The sequence below is a fragment of the Lampetra planeri genome, chromosome 2, assembly GCF_965212315.1.
Source record: "Lampetra planeri chromosome 2, kcLamPlan1.2.h2, whole genome shotgun sequence".
NCBI classification, from domain to species: domain Eukaryota; kingdom Metazoa; phylum Chordata; class Hyperoartia; order Petromyzontiformes; family Petromyzontidae; genus Lampetra; species Lampetra planeri.
In genome coordinates, this window is record NC_136108.1 from 1,470,116 (window position 1) to 1,494,515 (window position 24,400).

The window sequence follows — 24,400 nt, forward strand, 5'->3', positions numbered from 1 at the left end:
AAGAATTCGGGTCCGTGAACCCATTAGATTGTTTTAACATTGTCGTGAATGTAGCGGCCACCAGTGGTAGCAGGGGTCACGTGAATGCATCACGTGCTACACGTGTGAATCTGCATGCATCGATTTTTCCCTGCACGCAATTAAAACGCGCATAGCGCGGGCTTCGGAATCGCTATCAATTGATCAATCGATGCATAATCACACCCCTACCTGGAACTCATTTACAAGCGCACTCCCACGTTGCCATACACAGCCAGATGAGAATTACCACGTGTGCTTATACGCGCACGGGTGTCTGGCGGGGGACTTGAAAGAGCATTAGCTGCTCAAGTCCTCCTAAACAACCGCATTTTATCTCTTGTGATGCTATCAAAATGTTCACTTATTACATCCAGGCTCTTTAAAACCCCTCAACGTTACAGATGACGTGGGATGCAGCTTAGCTGAATGGCCGAATGAACAAAAAAAATACCATAGTTTTATCTTGTGGGCGCAAATAAATGTTCTCCAATTGCAGAAAAATCTAACTCTAAAAGGCCTCCGCAGACAGCCAGGCGTTTATGCTTGGGAGTTAGGAACGTTCTGAAAGAGTTAAACGTTTGAAGCAGTGATGCGGCAAAGGCAGGGGAAGGATTTTGCCGATCGAGGCACCCAGCATCAGGCTCTCCGCCGTGCCGTGCAGCGTGGCTCAGCTGCTGCTTGGGGTTCACGCGATGAAACAAGCCGCCAGAGCCAGCGACAGCAAATTGGGCACGGAAACTGGAATGTCGTAGCCTAACTGGAAAGATGAAGGGTAACTGTCAACTCCCCCGAAATTGATTTGCTTTAGAGTTTATAAATGTTCTTTACTGTGGGTTTACACAAGCTCTTGACACGAGGCAAGGTCCCTCTCTTGCAAGCGTGACAGGCGGAGAGAACTCCTTCTTCAAGGGCTTGCCAAGTTCTGAGTCAATTATTTGTTTGAGAGCCACGTGACTAAAGCTTCGGGAACAGCGCGACTTAATGCCATCTGGTCTGCCGGGGAGCGGGCCCAGTAGAACGACAATGCTGTTTGTTCATGATGTGGTCCATCGTTTGGTTTGGGTGGCCGTCTTCATCGTCTTTAATGTCCCACTCGTGGAAGAGGTTTCGCGCAGCGACCGATCGTCGTTCCGAGGTGGTCGATGGAGCCACCGCAGGGGGTAGAACTGGTCGATTTGGAGTGTTGTTGGGCTTCTCTATTTGATTAGTTTATTATGTGCAAAGTATTTCGGTGGCCAGACATTTTTTTACAAGTTTAACTAGCGACGTCCAGTGATTTTCTGAGGTTTGGTTTTGGCAAATTTTTCTCTTTCAGGAGTCGGTGACCAAGACTGCGCCGTGCTGGAATTTCAATTTGGGGCGGTCCGATTGACCTCGGAGAGGTCCGTCGCTCGCTACGTGCCGGCGCGCGCTCGGCCGGGCGAGTGCCACACGCGAGCATCGTGAACATCCCGCCGTCACGAAAACACACCCCCACCATCCCGAGTTCGGCAGCGTGCGGTGACTGATGCAGATTCAGGAGCTAAACCATGGATGCTTAAGAGATCCTGTATCAGTTGAGTACGCGTTAACTGATACAGGACCAATAGTCGGTCAATTGTCGTCACATTTTGACGACTTTATGCAGTCTATGTCGGCAACATTTAGTGACATTTTTCAAGCTCGCATGGCGACTTCCCGCTCGAAGGAGTTGCCCGTATTGCTTGCTGTGGACTTTCGCAGGCAATAGTGGAGGGAGGGGGTGGGGGCTGAGATGGGGGGAGAGGGTGCGGGGTGGTAGCGAAGGGCACCGCGAGCCGGCAAACCACGCGACGTGGAATGACCACGGGGGGTCGTGTCTCACAATGCGGCCGCACTTGACACGTGTGCACACAGCTCCATCACCGTCACCCACAATACCACGGGGGTGGGGGTGGGGTGCAGGCATCAATAATTAAAAGCGAGGAGAAATGGGGAGAAGGAGGGGTGAGAGGTCAGGACGAGAGCTATGCGGCGATGGCGGCTGGTGGGGGGGTTAATGAGTGATGAGCTGCATTGTAAAAAGGCGCCAACGCGGCCCGCAATGCCTGCCGGAGATCAGTCTCCACTATCTCCCTCCGCGGGCAGGTGGGCGGGCGGGTGGTGTACACATCCGGTCACTATAGACATTCTATAGACGTTCGTTTTGAGTGAACCGTGCATGGGAGGGGGGAGCAGTTAGAGAGACCTCTGATCAGGAGGGGCAGCATCTCCCCTCATGGCGGGCGGCTGGATGAAGACGAGAGTGGTCAGCGTGTTTGCCTCAAAACCAAAATTTGCATGCAAGACGACGATTCACTTGCCCCACAGGCGCCCAGGAATGTCGCTGCATGACCAAAGCATGGCATGGGGGTCTTCTTTCGAAGTGAGCATCAGTCACCACATGCCCTCGTTGCGAAGAGCAGCCCATTGTGTCTGAACCTCAAGTGTCTGAAATTAAATCGTTCAATCAGTAAAGAGAACGTGCATATTTGTACATATTACTGTATCACGAATGTGAAATAGCAATGCTGCACTGCTGGGCCTATGTTCCCCTGCTGCTTGTGCGCACGAAGCCTTCGGCCTGGCGTGAAGCCTACGTGAACCCCGCAGGACCCTCGGCTCCCAGCTGCCTCCTCTCTGCCAGCTCTGGCACTGCCTCAGACGATGCTCGACGACGTGAGATGAAGTCAAACGAGGTAGAAAGTGACGTGGAGGGACCAAAGAGGGCTTTACGGCAGCGGAGCCTGAGGCCTAAGTTGGGTGAAGCCGAAGGCTCAATCCCACTTCAATATAAATCACGGTGATTGATCACAACTGTCTGCCAACTCCTTCACACAGAAAGTCCTAAAAACGAACATCAAAACGTCTATCCAGTACACAAGGAACATTGGGCCGACGTTTGTCCAACGGGTTTCAACTCTATGCCAACGTTGGGCCAACGTCGACATATTTACTGTGGTCAAAATGTCACCAGACAATTTACCACGGATTACCCGTTGTGGCAAATGTGTGGCAGTGTCCTCGATACACGCTTAAATCCGCATCATGTTATGTTCAAAGAAAGTTGATAGATATGTCGCCCCGTCGCTTTGACAAATTCACGTCGCCAAGGAAACCCAAAAACGTAGTGCGAGAACCTAGGGACAAAAATGGCTCATTTGGCAACGCTTGTGTGATCCGTAGCAACAGATGCCTCCGGCGTCAGTGGCCCGGAATAATTACAGATGCAGAACTCTGTGTGCTCCAAGTGCAAAAAATGTGCACCTGTACACGTGTTAAACTGCACGTGTAATTGCTTCGTTAAAAAAACGAATAACAACCCACGCTGTGCGGCCATCTCAGCGTGTGTGTTTTCGAGAGTGAGTCCGTGTGTATGTGTATGTTGATTATGCAAATTACCAAGAATACTATTGTACCGGTTAACGTGCACTGGAATCAAAATGATTATTTTCCTTGCCAAGAACAAATGTGTACGGCTGTGAATTCCAGTGCAATTAAGTGGAGGTGGAGCCTGCAATTTCCCTCTAAAGACGAGCGAGTGTGCGGACCGTGAAATAAATTGCGTTAAAAAACTAAGAAAAAAGAGCCTCAACTAAAATCTCCAATGGCATTGTTTGACTTTTAATTAAGTGTTAAGAATGCAGGCCAAGACCACTTATATTAACTGCCCCCACTCCACTCTACCCTCCCTCTCTCTCCCCTCCCCCTCCCTTACTCCACACCTCCAGACCGTCTTGCCAGAACACCTGTTCCCTGCAGGGCATGCAGTGGCAGAATCGCACATTCATGCCCAGACACATACACACAAGGATCCCAGACGTCACCTTTAACAAACTGTTCGGAGCTAGGACAGTTGGCGAGCACCTATTTAAGAGACGGTGACGTGGCCAGCACCGTGCCCTGGCCGCATTTTCCCCCAGTGCTCATTGTTTACACGTAACATCAGGTTAGTTCAATTGAAGGCTAATTCGACCTAGGGGAGACCCAGGACCTGTTCTGACATCATGCACCACTGATGTTAGCTACGGTGGGTGCGTGGCACAGGCTACTAACCGCAGGACGATGTTAAATAACAATTATTAAGATTATATTTCTCTCAATTACAACGGGGAAAAAATCCTCAGTAATCGTCCATCTTTGCTCAGCATGGCGTGGTCAATAGCTTGGCTTTCTGGGAAATAATTTTCTGACAAAATTATCTAATAACAAAATCACACGTAACAACAACAATATTAAACGCATCCAGCGATGTTTTACACGTCAGGACAGCTACAGTTTGAGCCAAGAAATGCTCCAATTAACTCATAACAATTAAGGGTTATTGGAATCTATCTTGGAAGACAAAGTGGTTTTCTTTCAAGGCTAGAGGCAGAATATACAGTTTTTTTTTGGTTCAGAGTCAAGCATAAGAGAGAGAGGCAGCGGGGTTTGGGAGCCACACTTTGTGTTTCCTGTTGGGGACTCTACAGGAGCAAGCTGTGCCTCTGTGGTATTTGGAGAAAATGCCAGCGCGTGCCAACGACCGATGCCAGCGTGCGGTGGTGACTGGCGCCGGCATCTGGCGGGGTGAGCGGTACCAGAACCCCGTAGTTCTCACCACGGTTGAACAAATAAAACTCGACTCGACCCAGTGGCAGCTCACGGCGCGAGCGTGTGGCGGTGTGCACGCGGCCAGCGGTGTGCCACGGTGTGCTGCAGTGCGCTGCCGGCACTCGGCTGTTACGGCATTGGCAGCTGGGTGTTGCTCGGTGGGGACTGGTATTGGCGCACGGAAACGCACCGGTTCTGCTACACGTGTGACGGTGAGTGGTGGTTCCCTTCGGGAGAAGTCTGGGGGCCGCGGTGCTGAAGAGTGCAAGTGGAATGCAAAAAACAAAGCAGCGTGGAGAGGTGCTTGTTCACAATCACACACAGAGAGAGAGGGAGAGAGGGGGGATGTGGAGATTTCCAAACACGCAGGTAAACGACAACATTCACACTTACTAAAAGTGAGTGGGGATTGGGTGAGACAGTAGTCATCAAACAAAGATGGTGGTCACCGCATTTCGCGCTTTCAGATGCGCTTCTGCGGCCGTCTGGAACACTCTTCCTTCCGATATTAGGAAGCCCCTGGAGATATGCTCTTTCAAGTCATCATCTCGATTGAGAACTCATTCCTTTAGAACTGCTTTTTGTGTTTAGTTTATTGTCCTTCTCGCACCTCCAATGAGCACGGTTGGCTACGTACGGTGCGAAAGAAGTTCAACGTACGTACACAGGTTGCCAAAAGGGATGATGGCCGACGGTCAAGAATAATGATGGGGTGGCCACGAGGGAATGGAACGCGTTCAAGAGTACGTCCCGTGAAGGGAGATGGAGCACCTCGCGCGCGGGCGGGTTGGTGGGTGTTAGGCGGATTTTTGTGCCGGAGAAACCGTGAGAGATGGTGGAATCTTGCGGAGGCCTTCATCCAGCGGTCGGGCCCGACAGCGCGTGGCGTCGCCGCGTGGCAGCGCAGGTATGTCGTCAACGCGGCAGTCACCTGCATGTGTCGCAGCTGATTGACGTCCGTGCGGAGCTGTCCCACCGTCTCCTTGAGTCGCCACGCCACCGACCGCAGGGAATCTGGGTCCCGGTCACCCTCTGCGAAGGTGAGAGATGGAGAACTGAGTGGATGAGATAGAGAGAGAGTGATGCAAGCCGATAGGAATTTACCAAAACCTCATGCATCCCAGCCATCTCAACAGCCCTGTCCTCCGTCTTATGGGCAAACTCATTAAAGCTGAGACTTGACCCAAAACGTCTTTTCCATGTTTACGAGATAAAGTATAAAATGTGGACGAATCTCTTTCAAGTCTGGGTTGCTTCAGTTTTATGGAATGCCAGTGTGTCTGTGCAATGACCTCTCACCTTGTAAAATCGAGGTCACTGAACCGGCTGAATGGCTGGCAGGATGACTGGCTTACAGATTGACTGATTTTCTAGCTAGCTGGTTGAATTATGTCAGACTGACTCAGCTCACTGACTGCCCAACTTCTGGCTGGCTGGTTGGCAGGCTCACAGTTTCTATCCTGTTCTTGCACACGATGGTAACATGTTCAGGAGCAAAATGCCGATGTCGAGGTCTGCTCGCAACTTTGCGAGGGCTTCAGCAGAGAGCTTATGTAGTTCTGTAACATTTAGGTTGAGAGAATTTCAATATTTAGTTGGTGCATGCACAGACCTCATCCGATCAGTTCCTGGTGATTAACAAGGACCTATTTGCAGCATTTAGCTCTTCCGATCATATCTGTACACAAATGAACATGTCGCCTTTATAGGATGGTATTAGTTGTGTTTAGGGTGACATAAAAAGCCTGAAAAACGTAACAAGTGGGCCCGCAAGAAGGCTTACCGCCTTGCGAGCCAGCGAGGGGCATGTGATGCCACCGCACTGGGGACACCTGCTCACAATAACAATGACGATCGAGTGACAGCTGCCTGCGATCCGCTGCTGACAGCCACCTACGCGAGAGGCGGAGGCTGGATAAGGCGAGTGGTGTGAAGTGAGATTAGAATGGCGGGGGCAGGCGGAAGCCTGAGGGATCTGCCTTCCCCCCCTCCCGTCCCAAGCTGCACCAGGAGCTCTCTGCCAGTGCAGAGCGATCGAACGCAGGGTGAGAGAGATTGCGAGATGGGCAGATTGGGAGATGGAAAGGCAGCTAAGATCAAAGGAGTAGAACAATGCATATTGCAGGGAAGAGAAATATTGTGGCAGATAAGGACAACGGGAAAGATTAAGAGCGGAGTTTCGAGATTCGCTGTGGGCGGCTGCCTTGGGGAGGGGGCCGCAGAGGAGGAGAAATAAATACAGAGAGAGAGAGAGAGAGCGATAAGCAGGAGGAAGGAGGGAGATGGAAGGCAGGATGGCTGAGATGCAGGAAGAGAAAAGACAGAGGAAAGAATAGACGTACAGAGGAGACATGACCAGACACGGCTGATGGAGCGAGAAAGGATGACAGGAAATTACAGACATTAAAACGAGAGGGCAACGAATTACTTTAACGGGGAGATACGAGATGAAAAACGAGATAGCCAGAGAGATGAGGTCACAAACGGCGCCGGCAAGGGAAAGAGACTCGGAGCTGGGGGGGTCACCCCAGGTGCCCTCTGGTGACACACGGCAAGCGCCGCTTGGCGTCCCATCAAGCACATTCGGGGGAAAAAGTTAAACCAAGTAATGAACCAAGTAAAGGAGCCGACGACGCCGCCACGGTGCTCTCTCCTCACGGGCGTCAAGGTGGGCCACGGGGAGGCAGCGGAGGGAGACAGAGGGAGACGGAGGGAGACAGAGGGAGGGAGACAGAGGGAGGCAGCGGAGGGAGACAGAGGGAGACGGAGGGAGACAGAGGGAGACAGAGGGAGACGGAGGGAGACAGAGGGAGGGAGACAGAGGGAGGCAGCGGAGGGAGACAGAGGGAGGGAGACAGAGGGAGACAGAGGGAGGGAGACAGAGGGAAGGAGATGGCTGGAGATGGACCGAGACGCGAAGGCACGGGGGGGGCGGGGGGGCATCATGTTGGGCACATCGCCTCCACCCAGTGGCCTGTGCCAGCTCGTGTTCCGAGTGTGCTGTGTGTGTGTGCTCTTGTGACTAAGTGACGCAATCAAACATTTACTCGCGTTTCATATAAACCCACCTCCTTTACCACCATCTCCATCCACCTTCTCCCCTGCACCTCCACCCATCTCCTCCCCACACACCTCTTCCCCTCCATCCACCTCCTTCCCTCCTTTCTCCTCTTCCCCTCCATCCATCTCCTACCCTCCACCTCGCACCCTAGCTCCATTCCTCAGTAAGGAATTTGGCGAATTGGGGGGGGCGGTCAATAAATGATTAAAGCCTTGGCAATATTTTTTCTTGAATCATTGCGCATGGCAAAGAGCCAGGCTCTCCACCGCGGTGCCCGCATGTAGGCCGCCCCAGAGCCGGCGCCGTTAAGCCCCAATTCTGTTTGTTGATTAGCGCTAATTGATTTACGCATTTTAACAGAGTGCCATTTTCCCTGCTGTCGATTCAAATGCGACGGGGCACGCACACGAGCACGCCCGCGCCCACAGCAGGCATCGACTGAGCATGCGGAATGGGATTTCATGGACTCTGTAAATTGAATGGTAATGACGATGCGACGGGGCGCGTTCCATCGCGTCGCTGATGAATGTCGGGGGAGGGAGGGGACTGTGGGCGGGGCCCGATGTCCAACACGACGTGGGCAAGCCACCTTTACCCCCTGCAGTGGATTCAGAGAGGAGATGTTCATTATTTTAGTTTATTGCAATCAAATCGACGAGAGTATTACGAGAATCTGAATCCGTTCCTAATCGACCGGCGAATCCGCCACGTCGTTACGCGGCGGAGGCACCGGAGCCGAAGGCGCCGCTGACACGATCTGGCGCTCTGCGCGTACCCGATGAGTCGGTCTGCGTGCAGGCGGTGCTCGTCGGGCGAGCGGTCGCTGGCGTCGTGCTGGCGCCGCCCCCGGCACCGCCGATCCCCGCCGCCCACAGCCTCGCGTCCTCGGCGCCGCACCGGCTCAGCGCGTCCTCCAGCGCCTCCGGGCCCATGGTGCGCTGCAACAGCTCCGTCAGCATCGTGACCTTGCGCTCCATACTCTCCATCTTCTCCCTGGGCAGGGTTTCGGGGGCGGTGTCGGTAGTGGGGGAGAGAGAAAAGAATCAAGTGTTGTGGTGGAGGGACGGAGCTGAAGAAGCTGCGAGTGGCGGGCACCGAGGGAGCCGCCGCGATGTCGGCAGCGAGGGCGGTCGTCACTCCCGGCGGGCAACGTCCGGTTTGGGCTTCGAGCCGGCGACAATCTTACGCCGTTACTCTCGCTCGCACTCAAACCGGGGAGGTAACCAAGCTGACGGCCGTGGCGAGGGACGGAGCCGCGCTCGCCCTGCCGGGCAGGATGACGGACAGAGCGGGCGCGGCGCGCCACCACAACCCAGACAGTGGGGCGATACATTCCTCCCGCGGCCGTTGCGGGCGTTCTTCGCTGCTGCCACGTGTTCGACGTTACGGCTACGTGACCTCCGGCGCTAGAGGCCGACCGTGCCCGAGCGTGCATATCTGGCTCGTCGAAGCGCGTGTTCAGCCGGAGCCGTCGGACCAAACGACAGACGAGCCGAAAGCCGGCGGGGGCTTCAGGGCCGGCCGACTCGCGTAGCAGCAACCGACCGATTGACCGGCTGACGCGGCAGCCAATCCATTTAACTGCATTAACGCTCTCCGGAGGAGTCGCCGAGCGACCAAGTGGACACGCGTAGCGAGCGTAATCTTCCGCGGCGTGCACCGACACGCATCCAACCCATCTGCTGCCGAGGGGGCGGTGCTCAAGCACCAAACCTCCCCACCCCCCCCACGCGTCATCCATAATGATCCTCGCAGCGCCGTCCAGTGGGCACGGCCAGATGCCCTCGCCCCCGCTGCGTGGATTTACTCAGAGTTCACACGCGCCGCGGGGTCGCGACCTCGCAAATGTGAAAACCAGGGGATGCGATGATTCACCGTAGCCTGGTGATTCGATGACATTTTGCAAATTTTGGAACGCGATTCTGGTCAAGGTTGGATTTGATAATGTTCCATTTTAACCGTCATGTTTGCGCTTTTGTGTTTTTGAAAGAAGAGCGCTATTAGCCTAAGCCCAATACTACCATAGAATTTTGCATGCGATTTGCATCGATTGTATATAATCGATTCTCACACACTCGATCCGATGCACGTATTATGACGATCAGAATCGATGCATTATAGCCTAGTGAATAGAAATTTGCTAATTAAAATCTCATTCTGCCTGACCTCTGTACATTCAGAAGACGAAACAAAGTCAAGTCAATCTGTTTCCACGCTCAAATACTTTGGGAGTCGTGCCCATCTCCTTTTGCAACCCAAAGCGTGGTCAGATCGTGCATAGGGGACACTGCCTCAGAAGTCCAGGTGTTGTAGTCTTGGGTCAGGAGATGGTAGCACAACAAATAATATTATTGTTCAGCGTCACTCCTCCGTATGCATGTTCTCCCACATGAAGCCAAACACTCTAAATAGAGTAGACCAAACATCCCAATGCAGGACCCAACTGCAAAACAGTGTTTGGGCAACGAGGTTTTCCTGCTTAGCACAAAGGGCATTTCTCTAAACTGGGGGAAATCGCGAGGCTAGTCTACAGCGAGATCCACATTTGACCTCACGACCTTCCAATTACGTCTCCGCCTGTCGAGCCATGGCGCTACCCCGGCCCGGCGCGGAGACAGAAAAAGCCGCCGGGCGCGGTGCTCTCACCGACTGTCGCGGTCGCTGGCGAGCGTCGACGTGCTGTTCCCCGAGGGCGACCGCTCCCAGCGGCCATAGCCCCACGAGTCGCCGCTGGGCGGCGTGGTCGCGGTCGAGCTGGGCGTGGGCGGCCCGCGTTGCAGGGACGCCGCCGCCGCCGCCGCCGCCGCCGGCCCTCGACCCCCGTCCACCGTCGACCCCCGTCCACCGCCGTCCAACTCGATGGGCACCACCGTGTAGCCATGCAGCGAGTGCAGCGACGCCGGCGGGGTGCGCGACCTCGCGGGGCCGGGCGACGCGTACGCCAGCACGCCGCCTCCTCCTCCGTCCCGCGCCGAGTCGGAGCGACGCATGCTGCCGGTGCCGCGCGCGTAGCCCTGCTCGTAGTACCCGCCCGTCGCCACCGCCCGCGCCGCCGCCGCCTGGTACTGCTGCTCGCTGGCGTAGCTGGCGTTGGAGGCGAGGCTCTGCCGCGCGCTGCTGCCGACGCTGCCGCCGGCGTCCGCGTAGTAGCCGAGCAGCACGGGGTCGGAGCGCAGGCCCTCGTTGCGCACCAGCACCACGTTGCGGTTGCGCAGGTCCTCGTCCGGGCGCACGTCTCGCCGCTCCAGGATGGCGCCGGGCGACACGGGGGAGGGAGGCGGTGGCGGCTGCTGGAGGTGGTGGCGAGGCGCCGGCGACGGGCTGCCCCTGCCCCCGGGGCCCACGCCGGGCGGGCCCGCGTTCCCCCATTCCCAGGTGCCGCCGGGAGGCCCCGGGCTCGGCCCGTAGCCCGAGTGGCGCTTGGACGGGGAGGGCAGCGCCGGCGAGGCGTAGCCGGGATTGGCGGCGGCGGGAGTGACGCGCCACAGCGTCTCGTCCTGGAGATCCGCGGCGCAGGCGGTCGGAGGAAAGAACAAGACGGAGAAACGCGCAGAGGTTGGTGGGGGGGGGGGTGAGTGGTGGGAGCGCTATCGCGACCCAGCGCTTCGGAGGCCAATGTAGCGTTGTGAAACTTCTCAATGGGACGGGCTGCTAGGTGGTTGTGGAATGGCAGTACAGCAAGCGGGATAGTGACGCCGTACGTGCATTATCCCCCCGTGCGCATCGTGGGGGGGGTTTCTTTCCCCGTTGCTTTAAAAATAACGAATCAAACACCCACTATGCAAGATCTCTCCGAAAAATGATCGAAGACAAGTAGGCATTTATTTTCTTGAAGTAAACAGGCATGCTCCCGATGGTGACTGCAGCTTAAATGTCGAACATTTAGAACAGGCGATTTGAAATGCAAAACATTGCGACGAACCTTTTCGTCGCCCGTGTTTGCAAGAGCTGCCGTTGAAGGTTTGCTTGTTTTATATATGTTACGTATAATATTATATATATATTATTATATATATTATATTATTAATATATTACATTATTTTAAGGCCACGGTGTTAATGATGAACGTATCAAGTTATTTTGTTGGTGCAAAGAGAAATCAGGTGTTTATGGGGCATGTCACGCAAAATGTGTTAACGGCTCTTCTATCGTGCAACGGTTAAGAGCCCGAAATAAATGAAGTGGACTCACGTTCACAATGTTCCCAAAACGACGTCACATTATCCCCCTTCCCCCTCCCCTTCCCCTCCCCATGCTGCTCCCGATCATCATCCCGACGGTGCTAAGGCTGTGAGGAGCCCAAGTGTGCTTCCAGCGGGACCCCCCTTTTACGCGCTGATGACCTGTGTTTCCCCCGGATGTCTGTTTGTCGATATTAGCCAAACGTGGCGTGAGAAGGCGCATGTCCCGGGCGGTGCCCTCGTGTTCCAAATCGACGCGGCATCGCGCTTCAATTGCGATCCGCTGATTCACGTCTTCACGTACGGAATGGTGGGTTTTTTTTTATTCTCCAAGCTGCCGCGCGCTATTATGCAGAGTAGATTTTAAATTCTTTCAACTGCGTTTGAAAAAGAGCAGAACCCGGCGGATTTATTTGTATAACTTTCCTTTGTTGCGTTGTTTTTGTTCTTTCCACGAAACTGCGTGCGTGGCAATTCAAAACATTGAACGAATAATGGAATGATGATGTTTGGTTGGTCAGAGTGTTTTTTTTCATGTTCATCTCTCAGGAGAGACGGGGTAAGAGACAGCTGATGAATTGAGACAGAAGCGAGAGGATGAAGGGAGAGAGGACCGACTGGAGTGGGGGTTTGTGTACACATGCTCTCATTGCACACGTCTCTCACACGTGTTTACTCATATCCTCCATTCACGTTTAGATTTGGTAATGGAAAATTCACGTGGGTCTCGAAAATAGAAATGTATTCCGAGCACGGGAAGAAACCCAGGCGGAGACGAAGCAGCTGTCAGCATCATCATCACGAGTACAAGAGATTAACATTTGATGTGCCCCAAGCTAAGCATGTAATGATTCAATTCCAAAATAAATTTAATTGATTTCCATTATTTGGAATTGTGATTCATATCCAGAATGTATTAAGATTGTAGTCCCCTCTTCATCACTTTTCTTAGTTTCTCATTTCTCATCTCATTCCTCCAGTTCGTTCGCTCCGTTAGCCTGAATGTAACGTTATAAAAGCGCGTGCATCACATTTGCAGACAATAATATTGATGATTTAGTACATTTCTTACAAGCGCAAGGTTATCACGAAGACGCTCTGTCTCACGAACGTAGCCTGGAGTAGTGTTTCAGCAGCAACGCCTCAACTATACACCGCAGCGTCTCGGAGCGCTTTGCACCTCACATCCTCTGCTCAACACATTTTCAAGGGCGCCCCCCCGCGGTGGCAGCTGTCCCCGTGCAGCGCAAGGCGCCTCGGCACCTGGCCTGCAAGCGGGCATGAGCCTGCCGGTCGATGGTGAAGTCGCGAAGAGTAAATCTAAACAGAGTAATTTTGCGGTGAATTTTTTTCAAATTCGAACCATGATGCAGACACACAACGACCTGCTCGTTTGGAAAGATGTCACGGGACTTTTTACGTCCACTACGAAGCAGATGGCACGTATTTTACGGTCAAAACACTACCACAGTATTAGCCAGGGCAGTCTTCCAGATTCGAACCACGAACCTCTGCGACAATCGGCAAATGCGATACCACGGGGCCCGTTTCATCACCCCAAGTTACTTGTAAATGTAATCAATTCTCACACGTGCGACTCGATGCATGTATCGTGAGCCTGGGGAATTGGTGTTGATTGACGAACCGATGAATCATTACACGCCTGGTGTAGAACATCAGTGATTCGTCGTGTTATATGCAAAATGCAAATACAAAACATTGTGTCTGCGCAGGGCCAGGTGCAAGACTGAAGCACGATACCAGCAGCTGGTCACACGAAACATCGTGTCCTCTAGTTGGTAATTCACATTCGTGTGAAGTTTAGTCAAATTTCATTGAGCATGTTTGTTCTAGGCAACCAACCAAAGGTAACGAAAGTTATACAAAAAAAAGACTCTTTGGTTAAAATCCACCAATACAAGGTGGCCCGGGTAGAAGACAGCACAGCAAGTAGGTCGCTGGCCTATCACAAGGTTTGTGTAGAGTGTTATCCCCTGGAATGCACAGAGGTATTGGGAGCACTCCAATGTCCTCAAACAATGCTCACACGCTCTATAAGGCATTGGGGGTCCAGACATCGCGAGTGGGGAATATTCCTACTCAGAGAGACTTCCTGGGCAATGAATGCACCTCCGATTAGCACGGTTGGACAACGTGCGGTGCGAAAGAAGTTCAACATACAATGTAGGACCATTAGAATCTCGATTATTATTATTGTTATTGTCGTTAAACGATCCTGCAAGCATCTCACCCGCATGTCTCCGTTGGAGGGGCGAGGGGCCCCGTAGGCAACCGGCGCTGGCTCCATGAAGACCAGCTTGAGCACCGCCTGATCCCTCACCTCCCTGGGTGGGAGAGGCGGCGAGGGGGGCAGACGAGAATGAACGACCACACCTCAAGGATTACAACGACTGGAAAATGAACAGAAGACGAGACGAACGGACGGACAATCGCACCGATGAGCAGACAAACAGGACGGGAGGACACAACCGTGAGTAAGAGCAGAGCGGACGCATGCGGGATGAATCAAGGCAGACCTGCCGACGGTTGGGACCAAGCTGGCAACTCGGCGCACACTGCTGCAGTGGTGCAGGGTGGAGACTGCGACACGACGAATGGACAAGGTAAAAGAATCAAAGAGTAAATGAAATCTGAATAGATGATCGGAAACACGTGGCTTGAACAGTTTGAAGGCAGTAGCGGATTTATACTAAGGGATGAATCAACTGTGGTACAGAACACAGCACAAGTGGCTGAGTGTGCCCCAGGCCTTCGGTTGAATGGCTCCTAAGCGAGGGATCACCTACAGCTGACCGAGTCGTAACACAGCCCTCATTGATGGTTGAATCCTAAATCAAGAGTCATTAATGGTTTTCCGACTCCCAACCTGAGGCTCATCAGCGGCTTTGTGAGCCCTCCGCCGTCTCGCTCGCGAGAGGACGCCAGGCCGCGGGTGGTTCCAGCTTCATCTCCGCGGCGACAGCAGTGCCTCACCCGACGATGTCATTGAGCTGGTTGAAGGAGCTTTGCTTGTGGTCGCCCACGAACACGATGGCGTCGGGCGAGGTGAGCAGTGCCATGGTGAGTGCCGTGGGGAAGGCCTTGACGAACAGTGCCCGCACCGTGTCCATCGTCGTCACCGAGTTGGGCATCACCGTCTGCCGCATTTCGCCACCGTACTGCAGGTACAGCATACCTGGCGGCGGTTGCGGGCGGGACGGGGGCGGGAGGGGGGCGGGAGGGGGGCGGGAAGCGTGCGGAGGGAAGGGGAAAATGTCGCACTCGTTAGCCAGGCCTCGCCGCCAAATGGACTGCATTTTTGTCATCGATTGTTCGGGCCGATTGAAGAATCTTTTCCTTTCCCATAAGTAGGAAGCCTAAAAGCCAGTGCAATGTGTCTGATGATGCCAATGACGTCACCAAGCCCCGCCCATAACCTCCTGTCCAGTGGCACACGTGGGAACAGAGGTGACGCTTTTATTACAACCTATTTTTTACATTATCCAGTTGGTGGAGCAATTGAAGCGATAATCGGTGGGGGAGTAACCAGCCCAGCTTTGAGTGAATCTCATGGTCACACACTCACCGAGCGGCTTGTCCTTGCTCTGATTGGTGGAGCGGATGACAGGAAGTGAGGCGCGCTGCTTAGAGCCACGCGTGAAGCCGCGGGGGCCGTCTGCCTCTGATGTCATTTCCTGGCCGTGCGCTGACGGGTAGGCCCCGTAGTCGGCCATGTCGGGCGAGCCTGCGTACATTACGCCCTAGCACAGCGACGACGACAAAACAAAAACACACAGAATATCAGATACGCAAACCAAAACAAACGAAACAGGAGCATATCACTGCACAAAACTAAAAACAAATCAAACAAATTAAACAAACAGCATTGTATTTCAAAGCACGCCGCTAACGGTACACTTGTAGTTCAGAGGAATGCCGGCGCCCCTGTAAACATTCAACATTTGGCCAGCGTTGGCATGTGGTTAGAACCATTGGACCGGACATTCAACGTTTACTGGGTCACTCCTTCCAACAAAAAACGAACGAACCCAGCCCTTCTTTAGTGGCGCTTATTGTGGCCGTGTATAAAAGCATGCCACCCACCACTACCACCTCCTCTGTGATTTAATCCACAATTGTACGACAACTGCTGCTGCTGCTACCAGTGTCACTTACAAAGCCAAAACTCTTCCGCTGGACCCCCTCCCCCTCCATCACAGTTATCGCCGAGAGGCAAATCCCTGCAGGAGCCAGCGCTGAAATGAGATACGGCAAGACCCCTTGCCGAGTACCGGGCAAGGAAAGTCTCTTACCTGCTGCGGACACAGTCATTTCTTTTTCCCTCTTCATTTGCTTTTTGCCTGGGGAAGAAAGTGTCTACCCAGTCCCTGCAATTGCGGTCTTAAATACCGGATCGCGTTCATACATTATCCGATTTGTTTTTTGTTGGTAAAGTATCACCGTACGGATACTTTCCCGGTACGTTGCCTCTATGCAAAAACCGTTTTCTTCATCCCTGCTGAATTTGTGCAAATGCATTGCCTGGAATTTCACAGTTGTGCTGTCTGGCCCTCTCCAAACGTGTTTTTGGGTCGCACCATGTGATTTTCTGGTGCGGTGTTCGACGTTTCGTTCCACGTGCCATGAACTTGTGCAGGACCTGAATAGCCAAACAGCATCCAGCGCAACCCGACAGCCCATCAGAGAGCTCCATACAAATTCATCTCTAAATTCGAGATGAATTTTCGAGAATTGATTGCATCGACCAAATCTTCTCCATTTGTCACTGGTGGCCAAGCAAGGCTGAACTCATCAACCCGCTCACTCTGGAGGAGGTGATTCTATCTCACTGGAGTCCAGCACAAAGGCGCCACTAGGGCTGGATCGCGTTGTCGCCAAGGAGAGACAGGGAAATAACTGTTTTGCCCGAGGCTGACGTTGTAATTATTCATACAATGGATTATGCATGTTCGGAATATTTAAGCAGTTACCTAAACGACTGCAAATTCTCACGGCAAGTATGCACGAGATGGGTGTTCCCTTTGATGCGATGAGAAGAACAATAATATGCCATTCAATTATCCAGCAAAGCCTCACCGGGTCTCAAGACTATTCCTGTGCATTGGGATGTTTGGCCACTTCTGATAAAAGAGTGTTTTGTGATGCCAGTTATTCGATTCATTGCAGAACAAGATTGACAACTCGGCTCAACCACACAGCCGCTGCTGCTGCCTCCATTCCAGCCCGGAATGCCATCGGAGCCAGCTCAGCGCCCTCCGACCCCTGGGCCACCCGGCCGCCTCACGAACAGACCTTCGAATCGACGGCCCGACACGTCGCTACGACGTCCCGAACATTCGCCGTACGCTGCCATCGCTCACACCCCCCACCCCACCCCGACCCCCCCGACCTTAGTGGAGCCGACGGGCGCCGGTGCCGTGTGAGAGTGCAGGTGCCGGTAGCTCCCGTACAGGCCCCGCTCGTGGTTCCTGGGCGGTGCACCGCTACGCAGGGCGTGCGGCACGGTGGCGGTGAGGCGCGGCGGGCCCGGAGTGCCGCTCGCGTGGCCGACGGCGGCGTCGGCGTCGTTGAGCCGCGCCCCGTCCACCGTGTGTCGCCGGCTCACGGGCCGCTCTAGCCGCGTGCCGCCGCGCTCGCGGCCATTGCGCGGGGCCGCTGACAGCACCTCGTCTCTGGAGAGCAGCAGGGGCCGGCGGAGCACCACGCCTTCTGTGGGACGGTGCGGGGGGAGGAGAGAGCGTGAGAGAGCGTGAGAGGAGAGCCCGGGTGGATGGGAGAGCACGTTCGACGGAGCGAGAGGTGTGCGCCGAGGAGCAGGCGGAGCACGTGGCGTGGATGTCGGACCACGTGGGGGTGCTCGGAAGGATGCGGGAGATGACGGGGGGGGAGTGAGATAATTGTGTGGGAGGATACAGGGAGGCGTGGACGCAAGTTGGGAGGTGTGACGACAGCGCGTCGGAGGACGTGCGAGCGCGTGGGGGGAGAGAGGAAGCCGGGAGGGAGTGGAGGAGGAGGAGGCGGCGGCAGACGGTTGGGAAGAAGAGAGATGTGCAGAGTGGCGGTGAGCGCAGCGTGGGGTCAGAGAGAGAAGTTTGGTGGTGGGGGTGGTGGTGGGGGAGCAGTGGTTGGGGGGTGCCGGAGGCGGATTCAGAGAAGAGGGAGGGAAGATCGAACATGTCAGGATTCGGCAGCATTCATCAACGCCCGCAAAGTACGCCGTGCACTTTGTGTTAACAAATCAGAAACGCCGCTCCCAAACCGATCGACCGGCTCCGTTGTGGTGCACTTGGCCACTGCCCTCCCAGGTCAACCGTCTCTGACGTGAGACAAACCGCGGCAATTCCGCGCACCGCACAAAACAATGAACCGAACACTCACATCACCGATTTAAAGCTTTAGTGACTGCAGGGATTCATCTTCTTGGTTCTTTCGGTAAAGTGTATTATTTTATTATGTTTTATTTTTATTATTTTATTATCTCCCTTCTACGTGACTTTACCGAAAGAACCAAGAACACTCACATCACCGCCTGCTGATGGCATTTGATCTGTAATCAGGTGAAAGGCTACATGTATAGACAAACACAAAGATCCTCCCCCCCACCCCCCCATAGCTTTAACAGACTGTTGGGGCAAGTGCTGTTAGTGAGCACCTATGAAGGCCGGAACGGTACACAAGGTGGGTGGGTGGCCAGCACCACGCTCGACCGCCTTTATCTCCCCAGTGGCGATTGCTTATACACCACACCAGGTACTTATTTTAGGCTGAGTCGACCTAGGGGATGCCCAGCACCGGTTCAGATATTCATCACCGATGTTGGCCGTCAACAGGTCTGCAACCCGGGTCGCCTGGTTCGTCGCGCAACGTGCTAACCGCCACACTACTGCTCCCCGAAACATATATACCAATACCTGCCATTCGCCAATCAGTGACGGTCACGTCACCACGGCGCCTGTGCCAGGCCAGGTGCACTTTGAGGCCACGTCAAGTGTCGAAGGCTCGCCTGACAGGAGGAGGTCTCGGCACAGATCTAGGTGCCGTGGGTTGACTGACTGAGATGACTGGTAGATGCACCAGCTGTACCCGCTATTGTGACAAATAAACCTATATACGCACCGATACACACCGACACACACTGACACGCACACACGTTGTACTGTGAATGTACTAAGCACTTCAGCAAAGTCCCTGTTTGCTGCACGCCCGGTAAAACCAGTCAGTCGCGTTCGCACGAGGCAGCGAGGCACGTCACACAGAGCCAGACACGTTCCTCGCGCCGTCCAATCAGCAATGGGCTCATTCCATCGTTTGTTTCTTGGATTTTGTTTTACTTGGCGAAGGTCATAAAAAGACGACACGCGACAACGTGAACATGGCGCCTTTCACATCTTCACCACGTGTCCGATTCGAGCTTTGGTATGTTTATAGGCAAAGGCGAATATCTCCCAAACAGCCTTTTGACAGACTGTTGAGGCGGTACTGCGAGCGAGTAGAGCACCTGCGAAGGCCGGCACGACACACGAGGGATCAAGGTGGCCAAAAGTCACGCACGTCCACCTTTGTCTCCCCAGTGGCGATGTTTGCACATCAGCAGCAGGTTATCATTTGACGCCGGGTCGACCTAAGAGAGACCCAGGAGCGTTTCAGATCATTATCACCGGTGCTGGTGGCCGTGAGCGGTGCGCGCTAACCACTACACCACCGCTCCCCAGGAGGGTAGATACGTGTTAACATGTTTATCTCCATTTATGATTCCTTTTCCATGGCCCGTAGGAAGGACGAAGGACCCCCCTGACTCGCGGTGCCGCTTGATTGGCCAAAGCGGCCAGGGGGTCCAGCCAGGTGCCGGCTGCCCCCCCCCCGCCCGCCCCAAGGAGGAGCACGGCAGATTGCATCACCCACAGCTGCCGACGACGCCGGTCGGGAAGCCGACGTCGCGTGCGAGAGGGGTGGGGGTTGTGTCAGTACCACTCGGGGTGGTAAATGCTACCACGGTATCCCACCGTGAGCAGAAAGCTTGGTTATACGTAACCGTCTGTTTTATGGACGCACTTAAATAGTTGTTTTCAAATTCCGTGGCGACCTCACACGTGTTTCCTTCCCCCGCACCTCCGATTAGCACGGTTGGCTACGTACGGTTGCGAAAGAAGTTCAACATACATACATATTAGTTTGCTTTTCTTAATTCCAAATGCATATATATATATTTTTGTTTCAACAATAAAACGACAATTCCCTTCTTTCACAAACATTTTCCCACAAAGAGTCACCAACCACGGCACCATTGCCACCCTACGTGTCTGTAATCTGCATTTGCCACCCTGGATGGTACCCGATGAGAAATGTTTGGGCCAATGGCTCAAGGAACGAGGAGACGCACGGTGGCCTGGGGGTGGTGGGGGAGTGAGAACCAAGACGGGCCCACACGAGACCCGACATCGTTCGCGTCACTCAAATCTGTCCGCCGCTCACTCGTGATTCCGACGCGTCGGGCGGCACCGCGCCGCTGCGACGAGCCGGAGAGCGACGAGCCAGAGAGCGACGTCCGCTCAGAGGCGCTTCGGCGAGCATGCGCTCGTCCGCTCGCGCGGCGTCACGGCACTCGCGCCTGTCAGCCCCGTCAGCCCCGTCAGCTCCGACATCTCCCACATCTCCCTCCACCCCCCCACACCACCCCACTGCCACTTCCCATCGCACATTCAGTCCTGTGAGCGTGATTTAACCGAGCGAGTACCTAACGAGGTGGCCATTATCGCTTCTGCAAGGACGATTTGGCAAATGTGCTTGCGCGGACGTTTGCCATTTGTTTTTCGACTCGGCGATTTCATGCAAAGCGGCCCAGCGGTTTGCACGGTGACCGTCCGAGCGGCACTTTCCAAACCACTCCGTGTGCTCCTCCTCCTCATCCTCTCGTAAGCACCCACTTAGCACTCTGCGGGCTGCACCGTGCAGCGCACGTGAAGTGAATTTGTCCCTTTCTCTCCTGTCATCGTCCAATGCCGAATGAACGCCTCCCTCAACCAGCCGCCACGGCCGCCTCTCGCGATGCCAGCGCTCCATCTCCTTGGTGGACCTCCACTCGGGGGCGCCCCATTCCTCGGCTGACACCCCGTTCATTACTCCTGACCATCGGCCACCGTCCCGTCTTCGAGCACGTGTCCTCCCGCAGCAGGGCCACTGCCGTATCTTAGCACGTCGGATGACGTCTCTCAACGCGGGCCTGTAAAATGCCTTGCGACATCACCAGGCACCAGACGCGCACGGCGAACCTCGCACCGCCGCGCCGATCTGCCCGCATTCCCGGCGAAGCGTTGCAAATCGTCCGTCCATCCATCAGCGTCGGCTCCGGGTTCGGAGGTCGACGCACACCGCATGCCAGTGCTTCCTCTCGGTGCAAATGTCTCGCCACTGTCCCCGTGCGGAGTGATTGTGTCCACTCTTTAATGTCATCGCCCACCCACCCCGCCTCCCCTCACCCCCCCCCCCCACCACGTCCGTCTTTGTCTTCCTCCGTGTTTTAGATAAACACTTAACTAATAAGCAGGAGCTGATAATAGCCGGCAAAAAACCACGACGCGGCACGGTCACCGCTCCCAAAAAGGCACGGCTGCTAAAATATTAATCGCAACGTTCGAGAGCTAATTACAACGTTGGGGAGATAAACGTACGTCTAAGTTGGCGTGAGGCATAGTTTCCAAACGAAACGCCGTGCGTTACCCTCGTCGGTTAAAGGAGGCGACGTGAGCTGGGGACAGCCACGGTTCGTGTGCAGTCTGCACGCTCGCCAAACCTCAGCCCCTATTCCGCACCTTACGTCGATCCGGGCAAATTTAATTCACGGAGATACTTACGTTTCAGTGAGGAGCGCGACGTGCTCCCTACGAAGTTTGAGAATGCGACGGTTGAAAGTTTATCACAGTGGCTCGTACGAACAATTGTTTTTTCCTTTGTAAAAAAAATAGTATTTGCATAAGTCACTTTAATACTGAAATATAACCATCTAATGAAATGAGGCCCCCTATCCCTCTACCCTCTCTACATTCGTGCAATGAAGAACGGCCATTGCCCAAAAAACGTCGCCTGTTTTAGATCCATTTGAAAGTCGCTGACGTGTCGAGTTTCGCTCGTCGTTGATTGCAATCGTTGCATCGCCGGCCACGTGGCGGCAATGGACGCTGTCGAGCCTGAACGTCCCATCAACTGCGAGCCCCTCGAGGTGTCGTCACGGCTTCCAAAAAAGCGCAGTTTTTGTGACTCACCCCCGCTCCGCCTCCCTGTGTTGACCGATCAACTCCGTTAACATACAGATCAAGTCGTCACGCACCGCACACGCCTGATGATTGCTGCGCGCGCCCCCCATGGATGAAGAGAACGTGCGGTTAAAGCTTCAGGTAGAGGTGTGTGCGTGTGTGTGTGCGCGTGTGTGCACGTTTGTGCTTCTAGGCGATCAGTGGGCGAGCGGTAGTGCAGCGGTTTGCTCACTGCGCTACGAACCCAGTAGCCCGAGTTTGATTACTGCTCACGGCCAACACCACAAAGATTATCCGAACTGGTTCTGGGCGTACCCTAGGTCGACTCAGCCTCAAATGAGTACCTGGTACGCCGTATTAAACATCGCCACCAGGGAGACAAAGGCGGTCGGGCAAGGTGCCCACCCACTCAAGTGCCGTGCTGGTCTTCATAGGTGCTCACGAACAACACTTCCCCCCCCCCCCACAGTCTGTTGAGGCTATACTGGCGATCTTTGTCTTTGTCTACGTGATCTAAACATTGCGGATTCATATTCTAGTCGAGCGGACATGGAAGGTTGACTCTGTGGGTAGAGGTCAACACGAGACGAATGAAACATTTTCAAGCGGACAGAGAACGACACGTTGGTCTGGGAGTTGTAGGACAGTGACTCACGACGCACGCACGACACGCGCGTGCTTGTTGTTGTTGTTATAAACGCCAGTCATCTGCGCGCGTGCCGCTCGTGTTTCGAATGCTTCTGCGTTTCAAACGAGTATGATACAACGGAACTGCGAATGTCCCCCTTTCATTTCTGAGATCTGAACACAATCTCAGTCTCCGGGGCGTTCGGCGCTTCACGGGGGTGAATTTGAACTCATCTCAAAGTAGCTTGATTTAAAAAATACATCAAAAATCTAAAACACCGATGGCATAACGGATCCACGCCGTGTACAAAGCACAGACGGCAACACGCGAGGTGGATAAAGGCACAGCCCTGCAATTACTCTCTCACGCCGCTGCTTGTAGAAGGGCCCCGACTCGATGGAGATCCAGGAGGACCCCCTTTTCAAGGGGGTGTTTTGGCCTACTCTTCCACGCTAGCCCAATGCCGCCAAAGAGATGGGACCAGCTACCCACACTGCAACCCACCGCACGCGCGACCCGCCAATCGATCAGACTGTGGCGGTGTACCCGCGTCTACTGCTGGATGGGCGGCAGGTAGGGGGGCGGTGGGGGCAGATTTAAGAAGCTGGCCCCGTCGTTCCGACTGCCGGATTGCGATTCGAGTCTGCTCACCGCTGCGCCCCAGCAGCAGCATCCTGCAGTCGGGAGGGGGTAGAAGTAAAGGCAACGAACGAGCAACGCGATGCTCCTCCACCTAATTGTATTCCTCCCCGGGTTAATGCCTTGCGACATTACGGCTTCCGACGACCAAATTAAGTGTGATCACATTTGGTCGGCGAAAACAAGGGGGGAGGGGGTGTGGGGGGGGCGGGTGGACGGGTTGTGGGACAGGGAGGGGGGTGCTATTGCGTTAAATATGCCACGCCGTTTCGGGCACGCGTAGTTACTTCATCAGAATCTTTATTTGCCCTGGGGAGATCCGACGAGCTATGCATCTTTTATATTCTTTGGGTCTTTCGGTAAAGTCACGTAGATATAAAAATAATTAAACAATAATAATTTTATTATTTTTCTATCTACGTGGCTTTACCGAAAGACCCAAAGAATATGAATTTCCTGCAGTCACGAAAGCTTTAAGTCAAGATTTATGAATCTTTCGACTATCTGTCAATTCTGGCTCATGTTGCCACCGCTCATGGTCTCGCTCCTCGTTTGAATCGCGACGAAAGTCCGGAGGATCGCACGTCAAACTCTGCACCGCCATCTCCGATCCGTGAATCAAGGCCGAAGGCTCACGGCACGTGCAAGCCGCGTCTCGGTCATCCAGCGCCGCCCGCCTTCTCCTCGCCTTCAACTCTGAGACTTCATCCTCCTCCCACCACCATCGCCGCTCGCTTCTGTCCTTCGCGTCTGCCCAAACCAACTCAACCCTACCCCCCTCCTCCTCCACCCCGTGATAATAACCTGCTGCCGCCGAACATATTATCACGCGTCCCTTGAAGGTGACGGCTGCAACGCCAACTCGCCAACGCAAAGGTCGTGTGACGTTGTTCGCGAACGGGGTGGGGGGGGGGCGTCACGTGCCGGTGGCTGCGAAATCGCCCTTCTTATTACAGGATCACGCGAGCACAGGGTGAAATATTATAAGAGCCGTCGTCACTTAGAGAAA

At 54.3% G+C, this 24,400-nt stretch overlaps 1 protein-coding gene across 2 annotated transcripts in view; it reads right to left on the reverse strand.

The window, feature by feature from the left end:
* The window catches only part of SRCIN1 (SRC kinase signaling inhibitor 1), a 175,243-nt gene that overhangs the window by 7,408 nt on the left and 143,435 nt on the right, over positions 1–24,400 (reverse strand). The window contains exons 2-8 of one of the 2 annotated variants that reach the window (XM_078603857.1): positions 17,264–17,583; positions 15,440–15,614; positions 14,848–15,049; positions 14,105–14,198; positions 10,319–11,169; positions 8,448–8,665; positions 5,543–5,643 (exon numbers count right to left, since the gene is read on the reverse strand). In XM_078603857.1, coding sequence (XP_078459983.1) covers positions 5,543–5,643; positions 8,448–8,665; positions 10,319–11,169; positions 14,105–14,198; positions 14,848–15,049; positions 15,440–15,614; positions 17,264–17,583 — 1,961 coding nt within the window. Of the gene's footprint in view, positions 1–5,542; positions 5,644–8,447; positions 8,666–10,318; positions 11,170–14,104; positions 14,199–14,847; positions 15,050–15,439; positions 15,615–16,451; positions 17,215–17,263; positions 17,584–24,400 lie in introns of those variants that run through there. The other variant, XM_078603861.1, reaches the window with a different exon arrangement.